Source organism: Eptatretus burgeri, chromosome 12, assembly GCF_056783735.1.
Source record: "Eptatretus burgeri isolate ZD-2024b chromosome 12, Ebu_testis_v1, whole genome shotgun sequence".
Lineage (NCBI taxonomy): Eukaryota > Metazoa > Chordata > Myxini > Myxiniformes > Myxinidae > Eptatretus > Eptatretus burgeri.
In genome coordinates, this window is record NC_140972.1 from 41,403,304 (window position 1) to 41,423,250 (window position 19,947).

Consider the following 19,947-nt stretch of genomic DNA (forward strand, 5'->3'; position numbering starts at 1 on the left):
CTACACGTTTATGCTGACACGCATGATGAAATCATTTTACCCTGCTTGGGTGAAATAAGAAACGTAAAGAAACATCACATGGTATGTTTGTGTTTTTATCCCCCGCCGCATGGCGGAAGGGGGATATTGTTTTAAATTGTTATAATCACCTTTTATATTTAACAAGTTGGGTCACTCAAGTCATAACGAGAAGATTTTCACACATATACATAGAGAGAATTTCCTTTTTGTTGAGGACGGTGTGGTTATGTCTGCACGAAGGACGCACCTGAGTACAGTAGTTGCTTGCAATGTGCAAGCATGCCCCACTGGTAAATATGTTATGGTGTGTGTGTGTGTGTGTGTGTGTGTGTGTGTGTGTGTGTGTGTGTGTGTGTGTGTGTGTGTGTGTGTGTGTGTGTGTGTGTGTGTGTGTATACATACACTTGGCTGATAAATGTCTTTAATTGGCCCATAAATTTCAGAGCTACTAAACTTGCTAAACTGACTTTAAAGGATGATTAATGTTTGCTTTGATGTCATTGTTGTTTCCAAAAATTGATTGATTAATTTTTTTTTCTTTTCCTCCCTTTTTGTTTCCACCTTCCCCTCTTTCTTCTCAACTACTGTAGTTTGTAATAGCTTTGACGTGCGCAACAACATCACCATGCTGGATGACCTCAGTCACTGCACCATCATTGAGGGATATCTGGAGATTGTTCTAATTTCAAACACACGACCCGAGCACTTCTCTGGCCTCTCCTTTCCTCGCCTGACAGTTATCACTGAATACCTGCTACTTTATCGTGTTGCGGGTCTCGAAAGTCTCCGTAACCTCTTTCCTAACCTGACGATCATCCGTGGAACACGTCTCTTCTTTAACTATGCCCTAGTCATTTTTGAAATGCTGAATCTCAAAGAGATTGGTTTGATAAGCCTGACAAACATCACCCGTGGAGCGGTGCGCATCGAGAAAAACCCTGACCTCTGCTACCTGGACACTGTGGACTGGTCGCTCATTCTGGATTCGGTGGAGATCAACTACTTTGTAAACAACAAGTTGGCTCAAGACTGTGGTGATGTCTGTACAGTGGCTGCTCCCTCCACTCTATCCCAGTCATTTTCATCTGCATTTTTATCAAATTCACCTGTTGACAATTCTGAAACTGGTGCTGTTCCTATCGTCGCGGCTCCTATTGCTGCTGATTCCATCTTCATGCCTTCTTATGCTGTGGCTGGCGGCACTGATCCTGAAACTGGAGAAACTTCACGGTGTGCTTACACTCTCAAAAATGGGCTTCCCATGAAGCGCTGTTGGACAGCAGAACACTGCCAGAGAGGTAGGTGTGACTATGATCGTTGTGTTCATAGATTTCAATTATTCAACTATTTTTGTCCGAAATATCAATCAGTCGTGCTCCCTTGTTATACGTATTGAAAATGCTGTTGTACGATCTCACAAAATGTCCATTGTCAGGTCCCTTACACGGGCATTTATAACATTTGCTGAGTAGTACTTGAAACAAAATCATGTTTTGTCTGTGATGATAACAATTGGGTGGAGCTAATCCATTGCTATAGATACTTGTATAATATTGATGATGGTGATGTCACTCGATTGCTCATGGTGGTGATGTTACAGCCGTTACATCATATCAGTTACAATGTAATATTATTTTCTTGCAAGTGATGCAATTAGACGAGCAGTTTACAGGCAATTAGACAAGGTGAAGGAGGTTATGTTATCACCCCTTTCTGTCTGTTTGTTTGTTTGTCTGTATACAGGATATCTCAAAAAGTTGTGGATGGATCCAGATGAAATTGTGTGGACAGGTTCAGTGTGTGACAAGAATGAACTGATTAGATTTTTGTGAAATCCCGGACCCGGATCCGGATCCGACGACTCGAATTTTTTAAAGTGATTCTTCACCATTGAGAGACAGGGCCAAAAATCGATATATAGCACAATATCTCAAAAAGTTGTCGACTGATTTGGACGAAACTTGGCGGACATGTTGGGTGTGTGACAAGGAAGAAATCGTACAATTTTGGTGAAGATCCAGATCCGAATTCAGATCTGGATCTAATGAATTTTTTTTTGTGGTTCTTCACCATTGAGAGATTGGGCGAAACCGTTATATAGCACGATATCTCAAAAAGTTGGGGATGGATTCGGATGAAACTTGGTGGACAGGTCGGGTGTGTGACCCTGACAAATTGTTTCGAGTTTTGTGAAGATCCAAATCCGGATCCGACTACTAGAATTTTTAAAGTGATTCTTCACCATTGAGAGATAGGGCTCAAAAAGGATTTACTGTATAGTATGATATTTAAAAAATGTATTGGGCCAGATATGTTTTCATGGATCAGGCATTACAGGGTGAAGGTTTGCGCTCTCCCGAGTGCCCTTCTAGTTTGGAGTGAAATCAACAGTTATACCTCAACAGATGTGTTTTTGTCATCAACCAATTTACATTTTGTTTTCGATTAATTTTATCTTTTGTGTGATTTGCTGGTGCGGTGCTGTTCCCTTACATCATGATCAATTCAGGATGATAACTGCATTAGATGGGCAGGTTGGATATCACCAGATTTGGTTGCATCATGGCTTAAGCATCTGCTCTGAGTTTGGTAGCTTTGTCAGCGGTTTGATTCTGACCCTTGTCGAGTTGTACCATATGTTTTAAAATTGGTTTTTGCTGCTTCCTTGCTTCATGGTCAGCATTTAGTGCATGGAGCATGGACAAACCACAATGGTTGACATTTATGGGGAGGAAGAAATTTTCCATTAATTGCCCCACTGATTGTGTAAAGAAAAGCTATGCTACAATGATGGCGTTAACAGGACCTAGAGTACCGCAGGAAGTTATGTCGCTTCCCCCAAGGTCAACGGCTGTTTTTGGCTGAAGTCAAGTTCTGTGGTCTAATCGATTTAAATATGTGTGATGTGTAGTAGCTCCTCCACAAGCCTTAGAACCTGAAAACGAAAAAATAATTAATAATATCAGCATCGGTTCTGTGGAAGTTTATTTGTTGGGGATAAAAAAATGAATCATTTCAACATTGTCATCTCTGCATTGCAAGTATTATTTATGCTGAATGTAATAACAATAATGACACCAATAATAATAACAATTATTATTAATAATGACCCATACTCTTTACAAACCTCCAAGCTGTCTTGTGAGCCGTAATTTATATTTACTCATCACTCGTTACTGGTAGATTATCTATCCCATGGACAGGTGGCAGAGGTGGTGGTGGTGGTCTGTCATGTGGGAGGAAAGTGATAGCTCTGGACCAATCACATTCGGTGATGTACCTTGGGCTGCATAGCTCATACTCAGCGGCCTCGGCTTCACTTTTTAACCCCCCCCCCCTGATTTTTGCTCATTCGCTCGTGATAGTGAGCTCAAAGTATAGCGATCCAGAGTCATGTATACGAAGTGCAATATAGCTGAGTTTCTGAACTGTCGGTGCTTCGTCTAGGCGGAGATAATATAAACTTGGAATACAATGCAAGAAAGAAATTGCATAAGCGCTAACATGCAGAGCATATAACAAGGGGAGCAGGAGACAGGCTCCTGTGGAGTGGGATGGGGCGGGGTACACCGGGTAAACAAGATGGACACGACAGGAACTTTCAGGAAGGAAAGCAGGGAATTTGAAGTAGGTGGGTTTGGGGTGGATTAACGGGGGTAGAAAAGATCGAGGTTTTGGATGGGGGAAGATAAGAGGTGGTGGTGAATGGCTGTTTTGAAGGCCTGGAGGGAAGAATGGGATTGAAGAGAGTGTGGGAGTTTGTTGCAAAGGTGGGAAAAAGAGTAACAAAAGAATGAAGTTGAGCAGTGAATCTTGATTTTGGTAGTTTTACCAGAAGAGGGTTTGCTGGCGGAACTTGAGCGCCCTGTGGAAATATGGGCTGGACAAATAGCAGACGCAGTTGGGGGGGGGGAGGGGGACAGGGCGAGGCCGGAGAGGAGACGGTAGAAGACAGAAAAACAACCAACCTGCCTGCGGTGAGAGTGTGAGAGGCCCAAACACTCGGCCTCATTGCGGGAGACACCAATGATCTTAAATGCTTTGGTTTCCACGGCGTGAAGCCGAGAAAGTTGAGAAGTGGGAGCACCAGCCTTGAGGGGCGAGTCGTTCTCCAACAGGCTGTGGATGAAAGCTTTGTACATGGTCAGGAGCTCAGGGGTGACAAGGAAGGACTTTGCATGATGGAGGATGCCCAATCGGCAACTGGCTTTGGAGGCCAGCTTGGAGATGTGGCTTTCCCGGGGGGGGGGGGTGGGGGAAGTAGATGGGCAGAGTTTTCCAGATGGTCCTTTCAGAGAGACAGTGTGAGAGCATGAGATTTGTCAGGAATGAAAGATGTGTTCCACATATTGGACCAGCTTGTGATTTTATCTAGATCTGCAGAGAGTGAAGAGGATGCTCCTTGCCGATCTGAGGGATGACAGATTGTATGACAGAGGGTAGAGTAATCATCAAAGAGATACAGAGGATTTTCCAGAGAGTCGGGGAGATCATTGATGAAAACAAGAAAATGCACTGGGCCCAGAACACTGCCTTGAGGAACTTCAGCCTCGACAGGAAGAGAAGATGAGAGAATTCCATGAAGAGCCACACATTGACTGCGACAGGAGAGGAAGTCTGCGAGCCATGAGTTGAGATTGTCGTGGATACCATAGGAAGAGAGTTTGGTGAGCATGGCAGGGTGCCAGACCGTATCGAAGGCATGCGATATGTCTAGTATAGGGAGATGGCTCTGATCTCATGTCTGGCATTGAGGACCTCCATCCATTGTTGGGAAAGCAGGAGCAGCAAGTCCAGGGCAGAGTGACCTGTTCTGAATCCAAATTGATGATCAGAAATCAGGCCATTGGAGAAGAGGAAGGATTTAATGTCAGAAGGGATGATGTATTCCATCAGCTTGCTGATGATTGGGAGAAGGCTGATTGGTCTGTAGTTGCAAGGATCTGTTTTTGCACCTCTTTTTTTGCAGAGCAGTAATGTTTGCAGATTTCCAAGAAGATGGCAGAAGACCTTGAGCAAATGAGAGGGTGAATAGAACAGAGAGAGGGTGGGCAAGAGCAGCAGAGCAGGTTTTGAGGACACATGGGCTGATGCCGTCTGGACATGTTGCAGAATCAGTGTCGAGGTTTGACAGCAAACTCTCCACATTGTCAGAAGAAATGGACACAGAGTCCAGGAACAGCTGGGTGTGACTGGGTAAAGTGGCTACAGAAAGCGATTGGTTTGGGAAACAAGATTTAGAAGCAAACACAGAGTTTAGGCATTCAGCCTTTTCATGTGCAGTTTCAGCTGTGCAGCCATTTGAGGTAAGGGAAGGGATGGGGGGGGGGACATACACTAGATGCCACCAGGATTTGGAGGAGGGAGACAGGTTTGAGAGTTCTGACTTGATATTAGAAAGATGTTGTTTTCTGGCTTCTCCTGAAGGAAGACACACACTTGTTCCGAGCTTTGTGGAAGAAACTGAGATTTCCTTCAGTCGGATTAGCCTTCCATGAGACGAAGGCAAGTTGCTTCAAAAAAAAAAACTGTCGCACCACAAGCTTCAGTGTACCATGGGTGGGAGGAAGGGCAGGACAACTGAAGACAAGATGGAATAAATCTGTGCATGAGAGAAAGCATGTTTCTTCAAAAGAATTCCCAGGATGTGTTTATGTTGGAGAAAGTAGAGATGGGAGACCAGTCTCGAAGTTTGATGGAATGATGGCTGCCTGAAGTCCCTGCCTGTCGGCCTGAGTGAAATGCCAGACTTGGCAGTGCTGATGTGGTTCTCTAATAACAGCGAGAGAGATGTTTACTTTGACAAGCCTGTGGTCAGATGAACCGATTGGATCAGAGGAAGAACAGCAGATATTTTCTGAGAAATTGGTCAAAATCAGATCCAGAAGAGATGGAGAACCGTTGGTTGAGATCCTGGTCGGGAAGTTGATAGATTGTGTCTGTCCCAACGACTTAGCTCCATTATAGTATAGATGGGAAATTTTGAAGTGTTGTTTCTTTTCTAACAATGCTTAAGGAATTGCTTTTAAAAAGTATATGCTTAAAGATAAATTTTGAATTTTGTTTCAGTTATTTTTATTGATTCAATGTTAGATTTTCTTTTTCGCAGATTGAGTAAACACAAGAGCAGCCCATGCAGATGACGTAAAAATATAGTGCAATTTAGAAACTTCGCATCACTGATCATAGACGTAACAACTTTTAATAAGGCCTGGGATAATCCTCAAATTAAATTAGCAGGAGCTCACAATGCCACCACAAAAGTGCAACAACACACGGACACGTATTCATTCATTCGTTTGACATTCATTTTCCTTTGTGGCCTTTTGAGAAATATGATGCATGAAAACCATCTATAATGCATCTTTAGTAAATCTGCATTAGTCTACTTATTATATTCTTTATTGAATATATAAATATATGTATATAAATAAACATATATATGTATTAACTTACTCCTTCAACAACCAATATGTCAAATTATGAGGTCATTAGACAGTAAGGTCAAATGTTTGTTATAGCCACAAAAGTAAGTATCACAAACAATATATTTAGTGCTGCCAGTATAAGAGGGGGTGTGCTCCTTACTCATTGATGCATCATTTATCCTAGGTTTTGCTAACGTATAAAACAAGCAGAAGTACCCATCCCCAACGACGGTAAAAGTTTAAGTTTATCTGTCAATTTAAATTATTTCGTGAACTTTCAAAGGTTGATTGTGTTGCACTCTTGATTTCACTCAGAGCCAAAGCTCTGAGATACTTGTACCGCCCACCGTAAAATGGTAGTGTAACATCGGGTAGCGGAGGTTCCATTTTTCTCAAAAGAGGGCAAAATCTAGCTGTTTTAAGTAATGTGTTATTCCTTGAAGACCTGTATTAAATATACTTTAATCCAGATGTCCATGTTGATTTTAAAGATTCCTGGAAGGGACAATAAAAAAGTGAATGTTAATGCAGCGTGCTAAGTGGTCGCCGTAAACGGGAGACAGATAAATGCATGGACAGACACCACGGTTCGCAATATATAATAAATGATGCAATGATTTGTGTACAACTTGTAACAAGTGAAAATGTTGGCTTAATTATGTGATCTAGATGAGGCAGGGGTATGACTGCTTATTCCTCAAAACAGCAGAATGTCACTTTCCTTCCTTTAGCCGTGGTACGGCAGTATTTAAAACAGATGGTCCAAAAGTCCAAAGACATATCACATTTCATTTATAATATAAAATGACTTGATCAATTTATGGCATGCATATTGTTTTTAATTTTTATAATTTATCGCTCATTTGTTGTTAATTTTTATTTTATTGGTGAATCACTTAATTTCACCACTCTCCACTGGTCCATTAGCAGCTTGGTGGTCAAGTGTGTAAAGCCTTGTTGCAACACACTCACTAGTGTAGCTTTGATTCCCATGGATGCTCATCCTGCGACGGACTGGCAACCTCTCCAAAATGAATTATAGCCGTGAAGTATTCCTGACTTGTCATGATTATCCCAACACTGTCAAAATCATGGGCTCAACCACCACTACCCCAGGTCCTTCCCTTGACAGTAGCATGTGGAGTAAGAAACCGTTGCTCGTCTGAATCTACACAACATATTTCATTTGAAATCTGAAGTTTCATTGTTCTTTTGCATGACTTGGTATTGTAATTGATGGTGATGTTGATGATGCATGGAAACAATTTACTTTAGTTGCATTGATGAAGCATGAGTACTACGATTGTATCAATTCACCATTGTGTTTGTAACTGCATCATTGTTTTGGTGGCATTCTCACCTCTAGTTTTGTACACGTGTACAACAACAAGCGATTATGTCTGCTGCACTTGCACATATTTGTTTTACGCCGGGTGAACAAAGGTCCATAAAATACAAGTGGTACGGCAGATGGTATGAGCGGCATTGGTCGGAGGGAACAGGCAAGGATAGATGAGCACGGCTGTGTGCCCCGGAAGGAAGTGTGTTACTGTGTGGGAGGAGATGAGTGAGGGTGAACGAGTTCAAAGTCTGGCCGTAAGCACTGGAAGTGCCTCAAGGGAATGTCACTTTGTGATCCCCTCGAACACACCACGTATTCTTTTTCTTGTCAATTTTGGTGGAGATGTGGATAGTATGGTGCTCAGTGTCTAACTTGTCACCAAAATTAATCATGTTGGAATCATCCCACTGATCTTTGTATTTGGCTTGCTCTTCTTTGCTTTGACCAAATGATATTTGGAACAGTAGCGTTTCTAATTTGAGGGCAGTGTTATTGATTGCCTTCCTTAAGCAAGAGAACAAACAATGGGATATGTAAAGCTGACAGATCAGGAGAATCAGAGAAGCTGAACCCTTGTTACCTCCGCCACCGAAGGTGAAGGAGGTTATGTTTTCACCCCTTTCTGTCTGTTTGTCTGTTTGTCTGTGTGCAGGATATCACAAAAAGTTGGGGACGGATCCGGATAAAATTTTGTGGACAGGTTCGGTGTTTGACAAGGACGAATTGATTACATTTTGGTGAAGATCCGGATCTGGATACATCTACTGGAATGTTTAAGTGATTCTTCACCATTGAGATAACGGGATGAAATTATATATAACACAATATCTCAAAAAGGTGTGCACGGATTTGGCCAAAACTTGGTGGACATGTTGAGTGTGTGACAAGGAAGAATGGATTCGATTTTGGTGAAGATCCAAATCTGGATCCGGATCTGATAATTTTTAAAGTGATTGTTCACCATTGAGAGATAGGGCTAAACTGACATATAACACTATATCTCAAAAAGTTGTGGACGGATTCGGATAAAACTTGGTGAACACGTGTGTGTGGCAAGAACAAATTGATTCGATTTTGGTGAAGATCTGAATCCAATCCTGGATATGAGAATTGTTTAATTTTGAAAGTGAGTCTTCACCATTGAGAGATAAGGCCAAAAACGATATATAGCATGATATTTAAAAAACTTATTGGGCCTGATATGTTCGTGTTGGGCCCTGGTGGAGGTATGCGCTCTTACCAAGTGCCCTTCGAGTTTGACATATTTTCATGTGGAACTTAGTTTGGGCACTGACACACATTGTCACACCATATCTGTAGGTTCAACTCAAGTGAGTGGAAAACAATCTCTCGAGTCGATAATGATGCATTCACATGTTATTCTATCTCATGGAAGCACATGCCTTAACATTCATTTGTGATAATAAAAACACTTTCTCCATGTGTGTAAATGTAGAATACAGTATAAGAAACTAGAAGGGCACTCGGAAGAGTGCATACCTCCACCATGCAATGCCTGATCCAGGAGAATATATCAGGCCCAATACATTTTTGAAATGTAATGCTCTCCGACTCTCATCAATGATCTCCTCGACGCTCTGGAAAATTCTCTTTATCTCTTTCCTCATGACTCCACCCTCTGTTGTACCATCTGCCATACCTCAAACCCGTAAGCAGCAGCTTCTTCACTCTCTGCAGATCTGGATAAAATCACAAACTGGTCCAGCACGTGGAACATGTCTTTCAAACCTGACGAATTTCACACTCTCACGGTGTCTCTGATTTTTCACTGAATAAATCTGTGCCTTCAGCATACCCCAGAAGAAGTAATCAAGGGGGTTCAGATCTGGCAAGTTTGCAGCCCCCTCTACAGGGCCGTGTCGTCCAATCCAGTTTGGGAAATTATATGTTTCCAATTATTTCCACAGTTCGGAGAAACAGAATGACATAATATTATCTATATTTTCAGTGTGTGGCCACTGTGTGTGTGTGTGTGTGTGTGTGTGTGTGTGTGTGTGTGTGTCTGTGTCTGTGTCTGTGTGTGTGTGTGTGTGTGTGTGTGTGTGTCTGTGTGTGTGTGTCTGTGTGTGTGTGTCTGTGTGTGTGTCTGTGTGTGTGTGTGTGTGTGTGTGTGTGTGTGTGTGTGTGTGTGTGTATCATCGTTTTATGGCCATTTCCATGCCTGTGTGCGTAAGCTATGGTTCACCTCATGGCTGCTTTCCAGGCTGCACGATCCATCGCTAGCCCTCTTCTTCGGTGTATAACTCGAAGATTGTCTCTCAGCAACACATCTCATGTTTTCCTCGGATGGCCTCCAGATCTCCTTCCATTCACATTAGTATTTATACTCCTCTTCACACAGCTGCCCACCTCCATTCTTTTCACATGTCCGAACCATCTCAACCTACCCATATGCATAACCTCACTAATGCTTTCTATACCTAACCTATCTCTTAATTCCACATTTGGTTTCCTATCTTTCAGTGTCATATTACACATCCACCTCACCATTCTCATTTCATTTTGTTCACACCTCCATTCGTCCTCTTTTTTTTTTTTTTTTTTGATCACCCATGTTTCGCTGCCATACAACATCACACTTCCAACGCAAGCTGCATAAAGTTTTTCCCTTTAATTTACCCTCTTGCAAGAGGTCCCTCTTGCTGTCACGAGGAGTAACAACTCCATAAAATTCCTCCAGCCACTTGTAATTCTTGCAATCACTGCTGCTTCCACACCACCACCTGCACCAATCATATCACCAAGATAACACAATTTATCTGCACATTCCAGGGATATATTCTCATAAACTAACCTTTCTTCAACTAGAGCCACTTGTTTACCTGTGCAAACAGCACATGTGAACTCAGGAACCACCTGCAGTCTACCCCCGATGTCACCACACCTCTTGTGCACCTAGCAGTTGCAGTGTTTACACAAAATTGAATTGTTACCTACACTTTTTTTTTTTTTACAAACAGCACAGGGCCACCTTCCTCCTTTTTTTTCCATACTTCCTTTTTCCACACCACTAATAAGTACTTTTGTTTTCCCTGTATTAACTTTCAGTCCTCTGTCATCAATACCCTCCTTCCATACTGTATAATTGCCCATTACCTCTTCCACACTGTTAGCTATCAGCACTAAGTCATCAACATACTGTAGTTCCCAAGGTGAGCCACCTCTAAATTCCTGTGATATAGCCTCAAGAATAATAATGAACAGGATTGGGCTCAAGACTGACCCCCTGATGAACAACCACTTTCACTTTAAAATCCTCACTCTGCACTCCATTTACCCTCAGAGGTTTTGAGCCATCATACATTGCCAAGATGACCGAACTAACCAATCCTCCACAAGTAATATTCTCATGGACCATTGCACCACTTCCCGAGGCACCCTATCAAACGCCTTCTCCAAATCTACTATATAAATGGCAGTCCTGTCTGTGTCTGTCTATCCGTCTGTTTTTTTGTGACGAATAAGCTCCTAGACCAGTGAACCGATCTTGATGAAACTTTACACATACATAGAACTAACATTCAGCTCCAGGATGTGCTAAGTGGCTTTCCATAAAAATGAAAAAAAATATATATATATATATATATATATATATATATATATATATATATATATATATAATTTCCATTAGAAAAAAAAATGGCTTTCGAATTAGTGCGCCGGCATATTAATCATAACAAAAGGCTTCACGGTTAAAAACGCTCGGGTTTTTTGAAATACAAAATGTTCGGATTCGTTGACTTTTTAAACAGACACATTCTCCTCCTGTTATTTGAATTCTCGAACTGCATGCACACGGCAACAGCTAACTGCTGATCGATCTGCTCATGAAAGAGCCAGGCAAGCCATAAAGGGGGTTAGGGAGACAATTGATAAAGGGAAGATAAATAATGTGAGTGAGTGAGGGCCAGCGGGCCTGTGTGTATGGAGTGAGTGAGGGCCAGCGGGCCTGTGTGTCTGGAGTGAGTGAGGGCCAGCGGGCCTGTGTGTATGGAGTGAGTGAGGGCCAGCGGGCCTGTGTGTATGGAGTGAGTGAGGGCCAGCGGGCCTGTGTGTATGGAGTGAGTGAGGGCCAGCGGGCCTGTGTGTATGGAGCGAATGTGGTATGCATGGTGCGATGAGTGATTGGGGGAAGGAGTGATTCCCACCCAAGTGACCCCGGGGTCAGAGTAATGTGAGTTAGTGGGTTAGTCAAGTTGACAAAAATGGAGGTCGCTTTGCTGTTGGTGCGAATGTGGGCTCGAAACCCGTTTGGAGGGGTGCAGGAGTCCTGTTGACGGGCTGGGAGTGTGGCTGCGAACGGTGAGTATCGCTTAGTGGGCACAAAATAGGGCAAATTTCCTGGGTATTCCCAGGTACTTCAGCTGGTCCACAAATATAAAGTACAGTTTTTTTTTTTGTTTTTTTTTGGGAGACTGTCAAGGCTCGGATGAGAGCGAACACGCAGAATGTACAACAAGGGGAGCAGGAGACAAGAGGGGTGGGAGAGGGAAGGAAAAAAACAGTGTGGAACAGAGATATGAATAGATCTGTGGAAGAAAGAGGGATGGGGTGGGGTACACAGTGTAAGCAAGATGGACAGGGTATATAAGATGGACATTAAAGGGACTTTCAGGTCCTTACATGACAGGGACTTTCAGGAAGGAAAGCAGGGAATTTGAAGGAGGTGGGTTTTGGGTGGATTAGCAGGGGTAGAAAAGATCATGGCTTTGGATGGGGGAAGATAAAAGATGGTGGTGAAGAGTAGGATTGAAGAGAGTGTGAGCGTTTGTTCCAAAGGTGGGTAAAAAAAAAAGAATAAAAGAGTTAAGGTGAGCAGTAATTCTTGATTTTGTTCGTTTTACCAGAAGGTGGTTGCTGGCAGATCTTGAGCATCCTGCGTAAATATGGAGCGGGGGGGGGGGGACGACGACGACATATCTCAGATAAAACAAGGGGGGTGGGGCAAAGCTGGAAAGGAGTCAGTAGAAGACAGAAAGACCACCAACCTGCCTGCGGTGAGAGACCCAAATAATCAGGCTTATTGCAGGAGATACCAATGATCTTAAAAGACTTGGTTTCCACAGTGTGAAGCTGAGAAAGGTGAGTGGTGGGAGCACCAGCCCAGAGGGGAGAACAGTACTCCATCAGGTTGTGGACAAAAGCTTTGTAAGTGGTCAGGAGCTCAGGTGTGCCAAGGAAGGACATTGCACGACGGAGGATGCCCAATCAGCGACTGGCTTTGGAGACAAGCTTAGAAATGTGGCTTTCCCATGAAAGATCATGGCAGATTGTGAGACCCAGAAGCTTGAATGAAAGGACTTCTTCAAGAGGATTGTTGAGAAAGTAGATGGGGGAGGGGATTCCAGATGGTACTTTCAGAAAGTAAAAGAGAGGGTATGAGATTTGTCAGGATTGAAACGCATGTTCCACGTGTTGAACCAGTTTGTGATTTTATCCAAATCTGCAGAGAGGGAAGAGGTTGCTGCTTGCTGATCTGAGGGATGACAGATTGTATGACAGAGGATAGAGTCATCATCAAAGAGATACAGAGGATTTTCCAGAGAGTCAGAGAGATCATTGATGAAAACAAGAAAATGCACTGGGCCCAGAACACTGCCTTGAGGAACTTCAGCCTCGACAGGAAGAGAAGATGAGAGAATTCCATGAAGAGCCACACATTGACTGCGACAGGAGAGGAAGTCTGCGAGCCATGAGTTGAGATTGTCGGGGATACCATAGGAAGAGAGTTTGGTGAGCATGGCAGGGTGCCAGACCATGTCGAAGGCATGCGATATGTCTAGTAAAGGGAGATGGATCTGATTTCATGTCTGGCATTGAGGATCTCCATCTATTGTTAGGAGAGCAGAAGCAGCATATCCAGGGTAGAGTGATCTGGTCTGAATCCAAATTTATGATAAAAATCAAGCCATTTCGAGAAGAGGGAGGATTTAATGTCTGAAGCAATGATGGATTCCATAACCTTGCTGATGATTGGGAGAAGGCTGATTGGTCTGTAGTTGCAGGGATCTGTTTTTGCACCTCTTTTTATGCAGAGCGGTAATGTTTGCTGATTTACAAGCAGATGGCAGATGACCTTGAGCAAATGAGAGGGTGAGTATAACAGAGTGTGTGAGCAAGAGCAGCAGAGCAGGTTTTTAGTACACGTGGACTGATGCCTTCTGGACTGGTTGCAGAATCTGAGTCGAGGTTTGACAGCAAACTCTCCACCTTGCCATGAGAAAAGGACAGAGTCCAGGAACAGTTGGGTGTGACTGGGTAAGCTGGTTGCAGAAAGCGATGGGTTTGGGACACAAGTGGTCTCTTCTTTCAGATATTTTTCCTGTAATTATCTCACTATAAAATTTGCCTCTATCGTGCCCCTTCCTCCAATAAATCAAAATTGCATTTCATGTATATTAACACTGTCTTTTCAATTTCTCCATGACTCTGTCTCATTTTCATTCCATGGTCCAACATCGACAGACCCTTATAGTTGTCCTGACTGTACTAAGGCATCATCCTTCCATTTATAAATATTCACTATTACATACATCAACCAGTCATTTTGGACAATGTCTCCCTTATAATTACATTGACCAATTTTGTGATTAAATTCACTCCAATATCACCAGATGCCTCCAGCATCTCTGTGACAATACCAGTGTTGCCTGTCGCTTTACCATCTTTCATTTCATCGATGACTTTCTTCACCCATTCATTCTTTATCTCAGGTTGTGGGCCCTATACTGTTTCCAAGAGAACCCCTCATTAAAGGCCCTGTCACACCTTGACGATTTAGCCAGAGTATGCCGACGTATGAAAAATTTGTCTAAAACGCTGGCACACGTCGAATATGTATGGGTAAGTTTTGTATACGTCGTAGTATGCTGGCATACGTCATAGTACACCGAGCTGTTAGACAAATTTTCCATGCTTGAAATTTTTTGACGTATGCCAGCGAATGACTCACACGTTCCGCATAACGCTGGCCATAAGTTGTAGGCACGTTACGCGATCGATGACACACGTCGACACACGTTACTTGTAAGTTACTCAGAAGTTGAAACACATTGAGGTAATGTTTCGCGTACCCGAAACCTATTTCTGACCTATGATAAACGTGTTGTAGGCACGTTACGCGATCGTTCACACACGTCGACACACGTTACTTGTAAGTTACTCATAAGTTGAAACACATCGAGATAATGGTTACCGTCAGTGTTCCAAACTCCCTGATTTTTTTTATTTTTTTTTTCTTCGGTATGACGGTGATGTTGACACTTCGATTTCTAGTGCGGTTATAATATAATATAATTAATAGGCTGCTGCTCAGCGATTTAAATCATAACCGCACTAGAAATCGACGTGATTCGACTTATGAGTAACTTACAAGTAACGTGTGTCAACGATCACGTAACGTTCCTGCAACTTATGGCCAGCGTATGTGGAACGTGTCATACGCCGAGTACGTCGAAAAATTTTCAAGATGCTGAAAATTTGTCGACGTACTTGGCGTACTACGACGTATGCCAGCATGCTATTAACGTATCCAAAACTTACCCATAACCTATTCGACGTGTGCCAGCGTATATAGGCAAATTTTTCATACGTCGGCATACGCTGGCTAAAACATCAAGGTGTGACAGCGGCTTGACACTTCGATGTCTAGTGCGGTTATGATTTGAATCGTCGAGCCGCAGCCTATTAATAGCCTATGCCACGTGATCGTTGGCGATACGCTGCCGCGTGCTATGCATAAGTTAGACTATCATTGGGCATAGGTTGTGAACGCCGACAACACGCTCAGCATTCGTTGATATAAGTTATCTATATGTTATCGAAACGTTCTGTGTACGTTACTAATACGTTATGCATACGTCCAACTCGTTATGAATACGTCCAAAACTGGAAAAAAACATCAATAGTTCAGCGTACGCCAGCGTTTTACATACATTTTGATACCTTGCCATACGCTGGCTAAAACGTCAAGGTGTGACAGGGCCCTTAGCAGGCGCTCAGAGTAACTCCTCCAAGCATTTCCAATCTCCCCATGGTCAACCAGTACATTTCCGATCTCACCCTTCACACATTGTTCTCCTCTCAGATCTTTACTTTGACTGATTATTTGCTTTGCTATCCTAAATATCTCCCATCTACTATCTGCATTATTTATAACATCTAACAGTGAATCCTGTGCTAAACTTTATAAACTTCCCTTCTTGCCCGACGTTTCACCACCAAGTATTCCTCCTTATTCCCTCCCTTTTTCCAAATCCTAAACGGTCTTCTTTTTTCTTGAATCGTCCTATCTACCTCATTCCATCACCATGTAGCCTCATGTCCAGCTGGGCCCTTCATACAGCCACATCTCTTATCAGTAGCATGCAGCAGCAGCAGCCCATCTTTTAAAGAGTCCCAACAACTTCTGCATCCTCTCCTACCATAGAATTTCCAAGATTCATTCCCAAAAGTTCCCTCTGGAAATGGTCCTTTACATTTTGATCTCTTAGGTTCCATACTCATCTCCTTGGGACATAAAGTTTCCTCTTTTCCTGACTCCAATTTAACTTAACATCACACATTAGCAGCCTATGTTGTTAGGCATATTCTTCTCCAACTCTTGTTTTCACATCCTTAACCAAGTTCCTTTCTAAACTCTGAACTAGAAAGTGGTTTTTCTGGCTCGTTATGCCTCCTGACTCAAGAGTGATTGGTCTGCTTGGCCTCTTCTTAAACATTGTGTTGCAGACGACCATGTCTAAAGCGTCCCCAAGCTCAAGTATTCTTACACGTTCAGTGTTTCTAGCTCCGAAACCTGACCTACCATGCACACCCTCATATTGTTCTGCAAATTCTCCAACATGTCCATTCAAGTCCCCCTCCCATCACAACAACTTCTCTCTCGCTAATCCATGAAACAACATACGTCAGTGTGTCCAAAAACTCATCCTTCTCCTCCTCACTTATTCCTGTCTGTGGAGCATATGTTGATACTATTGTTAATATATGCTTATCAAGCCACAGCTTTAGAAATATATACATATATATATATATATATATATGTATATATATATTCCTAATGTTACAGTGTGAATGTATAATAACAAAATTAGCCTTCCTGAAAACTATTGTTGAGAATTAAAATTTTAGTATACTTTGACAGTATTTTATTTGCTGAAAAAGTTTAGTTGTCAGGTCATTCGGTGAAGGTTGAAAAATATGTTTATTTTTTTCTGTGGGTAATGGATGAATGGAATTTGCACATTTACACAACATAAACAGAAATGGTAGAAATTATTGCTCCCCACCTCAAATTTAGCTTTCTTTGCAAGTCGGCTCCTTTGGTGTCAATTTTTGGGGGATTTTTTCCCCGATATCGATATATCGGTGGCCTCATACCAGTATATCAGTATAAAAAATAATATATTTTTTAAATGAGATCCCAAAAAGATGTAATGGTCCAATGGTTCATTACATATTCATATATGACATACCCATCATTGAGACATGGTAATTTTTCAAGGTATTCCCACACAGAGCTTTTTCCCCCATTACAACGATTATTTTACTTCAAACTTCAACTTGCATAAAAATGATTTTGTTTTAAAGTGAGATCAGTATTGGTAATCGGCACAGGCCAGTATCGCTAGCGCAGATCGCCATGTTGATAATCGGCACAGGTCGGTATGACTATTGCAGATAGTGGTACCGGTAATCACCACAGGCCGGTACGCCTATCGTGGATTGCCATGTCGGTAATCGGCACAGGCTTTCTAAAGGACATCCGATTCATTAAAAAAAAAAAAATTGGCAATTGCTTTGAAAACAGCCACAAGGGCAAAGAAAAACGTGATTGCTTGCATGGTATTCGGGTGCTGAGGGTTAAAAGTTAAAACCTACTGTACCTACTTCTTGGTACGTTTTGACATCATACATTCTACAGTTTCAGGTGCAGCCGAGTGCATCAAAGCTTTTAATATAATGTGCAATATTTAAAGGTTGTAAACACCTTTTTTCAATTTGTTAATGATATACCGATTTGTTTTTTTTGATACCGATTTTTTTTTTTTCTCGCTATACCAGTTTATTCAAAATTCCAATAGCCTACCGGTATATTGATTTGAAAAATTATACCAGTATAACCGGTCTCTCGATATATTGCCGGACTCTTTAGCAAGTTTCCTCCATTATGTCATATGAACTTACTTTCTCTTTTCTTTTTGATCCTCGACAACTCTACCACTCTCCCTTTTCTCCAACATTTTCCTTTTCTTTCTTTCCTTTCTCATTTTTTACAACTCAGAGCCACTGGGGATGGAATTTGTAAATTCCTTTTAGTACATATTTTGACTATGATATCAAGCTTTCATCAGTTGTGACCAAGTATATGTTTGAGGATTTTGGTGTCATGATTAAAGCAGAATTTTTTTAATTGTTCTTCTGCAATTGTAAACACCTCTACAATAACAACTTTTATTTAGCAACCTGACAGCTGTAACCACAATATGCTCAAATTAGCTTATTAGATATGATCTTGTGACATATCCATGCAAGCATGACACACAATGGTTTTAGGAACTAGTCTAACTGATTGTTTAGCATTGCAAACTGGTAAGGACAAGTGTTCACAATATGTTATTAAAAAAAGACTTCATAATTGTGCAACGACTTCACACAATTACTTGATCCACTTAAATTATTTGTTTGAAGCAGTCTAATGTAGCCATATAAGGCTGTAACCACATATATGCTATTGGAGCACTGGTTACATTAGATGCAACGTCAACATTAATTTATCTAGGGCACTGGTTATCAGGTCTACGTTTTCATGTGGTGCTTTGCATCTTTGATGTCCATCTTAAATCAGACCTGATGTTCTGGAATTCAAATCCAAAATCATCCACCTCGAACAGCTAAACTACTCTGCAATCAGCGGGTGATGAGGGATGAAGTGAAATTCCACAACCAGGGTATGTTCAGTGAGACACAAGAATGATTTTCATCTTCCCTTAGGGGAGTTTCTGCAGAAATGTTTTTCACAATCCATCTCGTGTGCTGCAGTGAACTCACTTAACATGATATGTACCTTTATAAATGTTTATTGAAAGCTGCAAAAAGGTTATTGCGAAAAAGGATTGATTTCTATTGTTTGTTAATCTCATGCCCATCCATCCTATCCATTGGGACCATACTCTGTGCAGAGCGATGATGCTGCCTATGCAGTCTCCTTGGTTATTGGGCACAATTCTGGACAGGTCGCCACTCAGACACAGGTCGCCACTCCGCCACTCCAACATGTGTCAGCTTATATGCTGACACTAATATATACATATAATGCCTGGTTATAGCTTAATGGTTAGGGTGGTGGGCTTGGGATCCAAGGGTCCTGAGTTCAAATCCCGCTCAGCTGTTGAATTAATACCAGGTGGAGTTAACTCGACCTGTCATCCTTCCGAGGTATCCTTCAGGTATCCGAGGTGTCATCATCCATCAGCATGCTGGTATCCTGTGTCCATGATTGTGCCCAATAGCCAAGGAGATTGCTAAGGCAGCACCAACGTTCTGCACAGAGTATGGTCCCAATGGATGGATGGATATATATATATATATATATATATATATATATATATATATATATATATATATATATATATATATATATATATACACTTCTGGGCAAAAGTCTTAGGCAGTATCTGCCTAAAATAGATAGAGATTGGAGATCTTGAAGAATTAGGATGTGGTAAGTCGAGTGGAAATTAATGTATGAAAAGCATGTTTCAATAATAGTATGAGCAGACATCATTCAGATTTATCACAGAAAGATTTGGAAGTATTGCATTGTTGATGGACTCCCAGAACATAGTGTTCTGTGCATGCTTTTCCCAGCAAAAATGAAAGATAGTATCAGAACATGGGATCTTCATATTCTCCATCTCCATCCCTTTCCTTGTAAATCATATTCTACAATAGAGCTGCTTTAACACCAGTTGGATATACACTTAATTAATGTTGATCAAAACACATTTTGTGACCACTCATCCTATTCTGTCATTTTTGTTTTGTGGAAGAAACAACACACACACACACACACACACACACACACACACACACACACACACACACACACACACACACACACACACACACACA

At 41.8% G+C, this 19,947-nt stretch overlaps 1 protein-coding gene across 1 annotated transcript in view; it reads left to right on the plus strand.

The window, feature by feature from the left end:
* Nucleotides 1-19,947, plus strand: part of LOC147015490 (insulin receptor-like) — a 300,293-nt gene that overhangs the window by 18,723 nt on the left and 261,623 nt on the right. Inside the window, exon 2 of the mRNA XM_085850275.1 lies at nt 612-1,319. Coding sequence (XP_085706401.1) covers nt 612-1,319 — 708 coding nt within the window. The remainder of the gene's footprint in view (nt 1-611; nt 1,320-19,947) is intronic.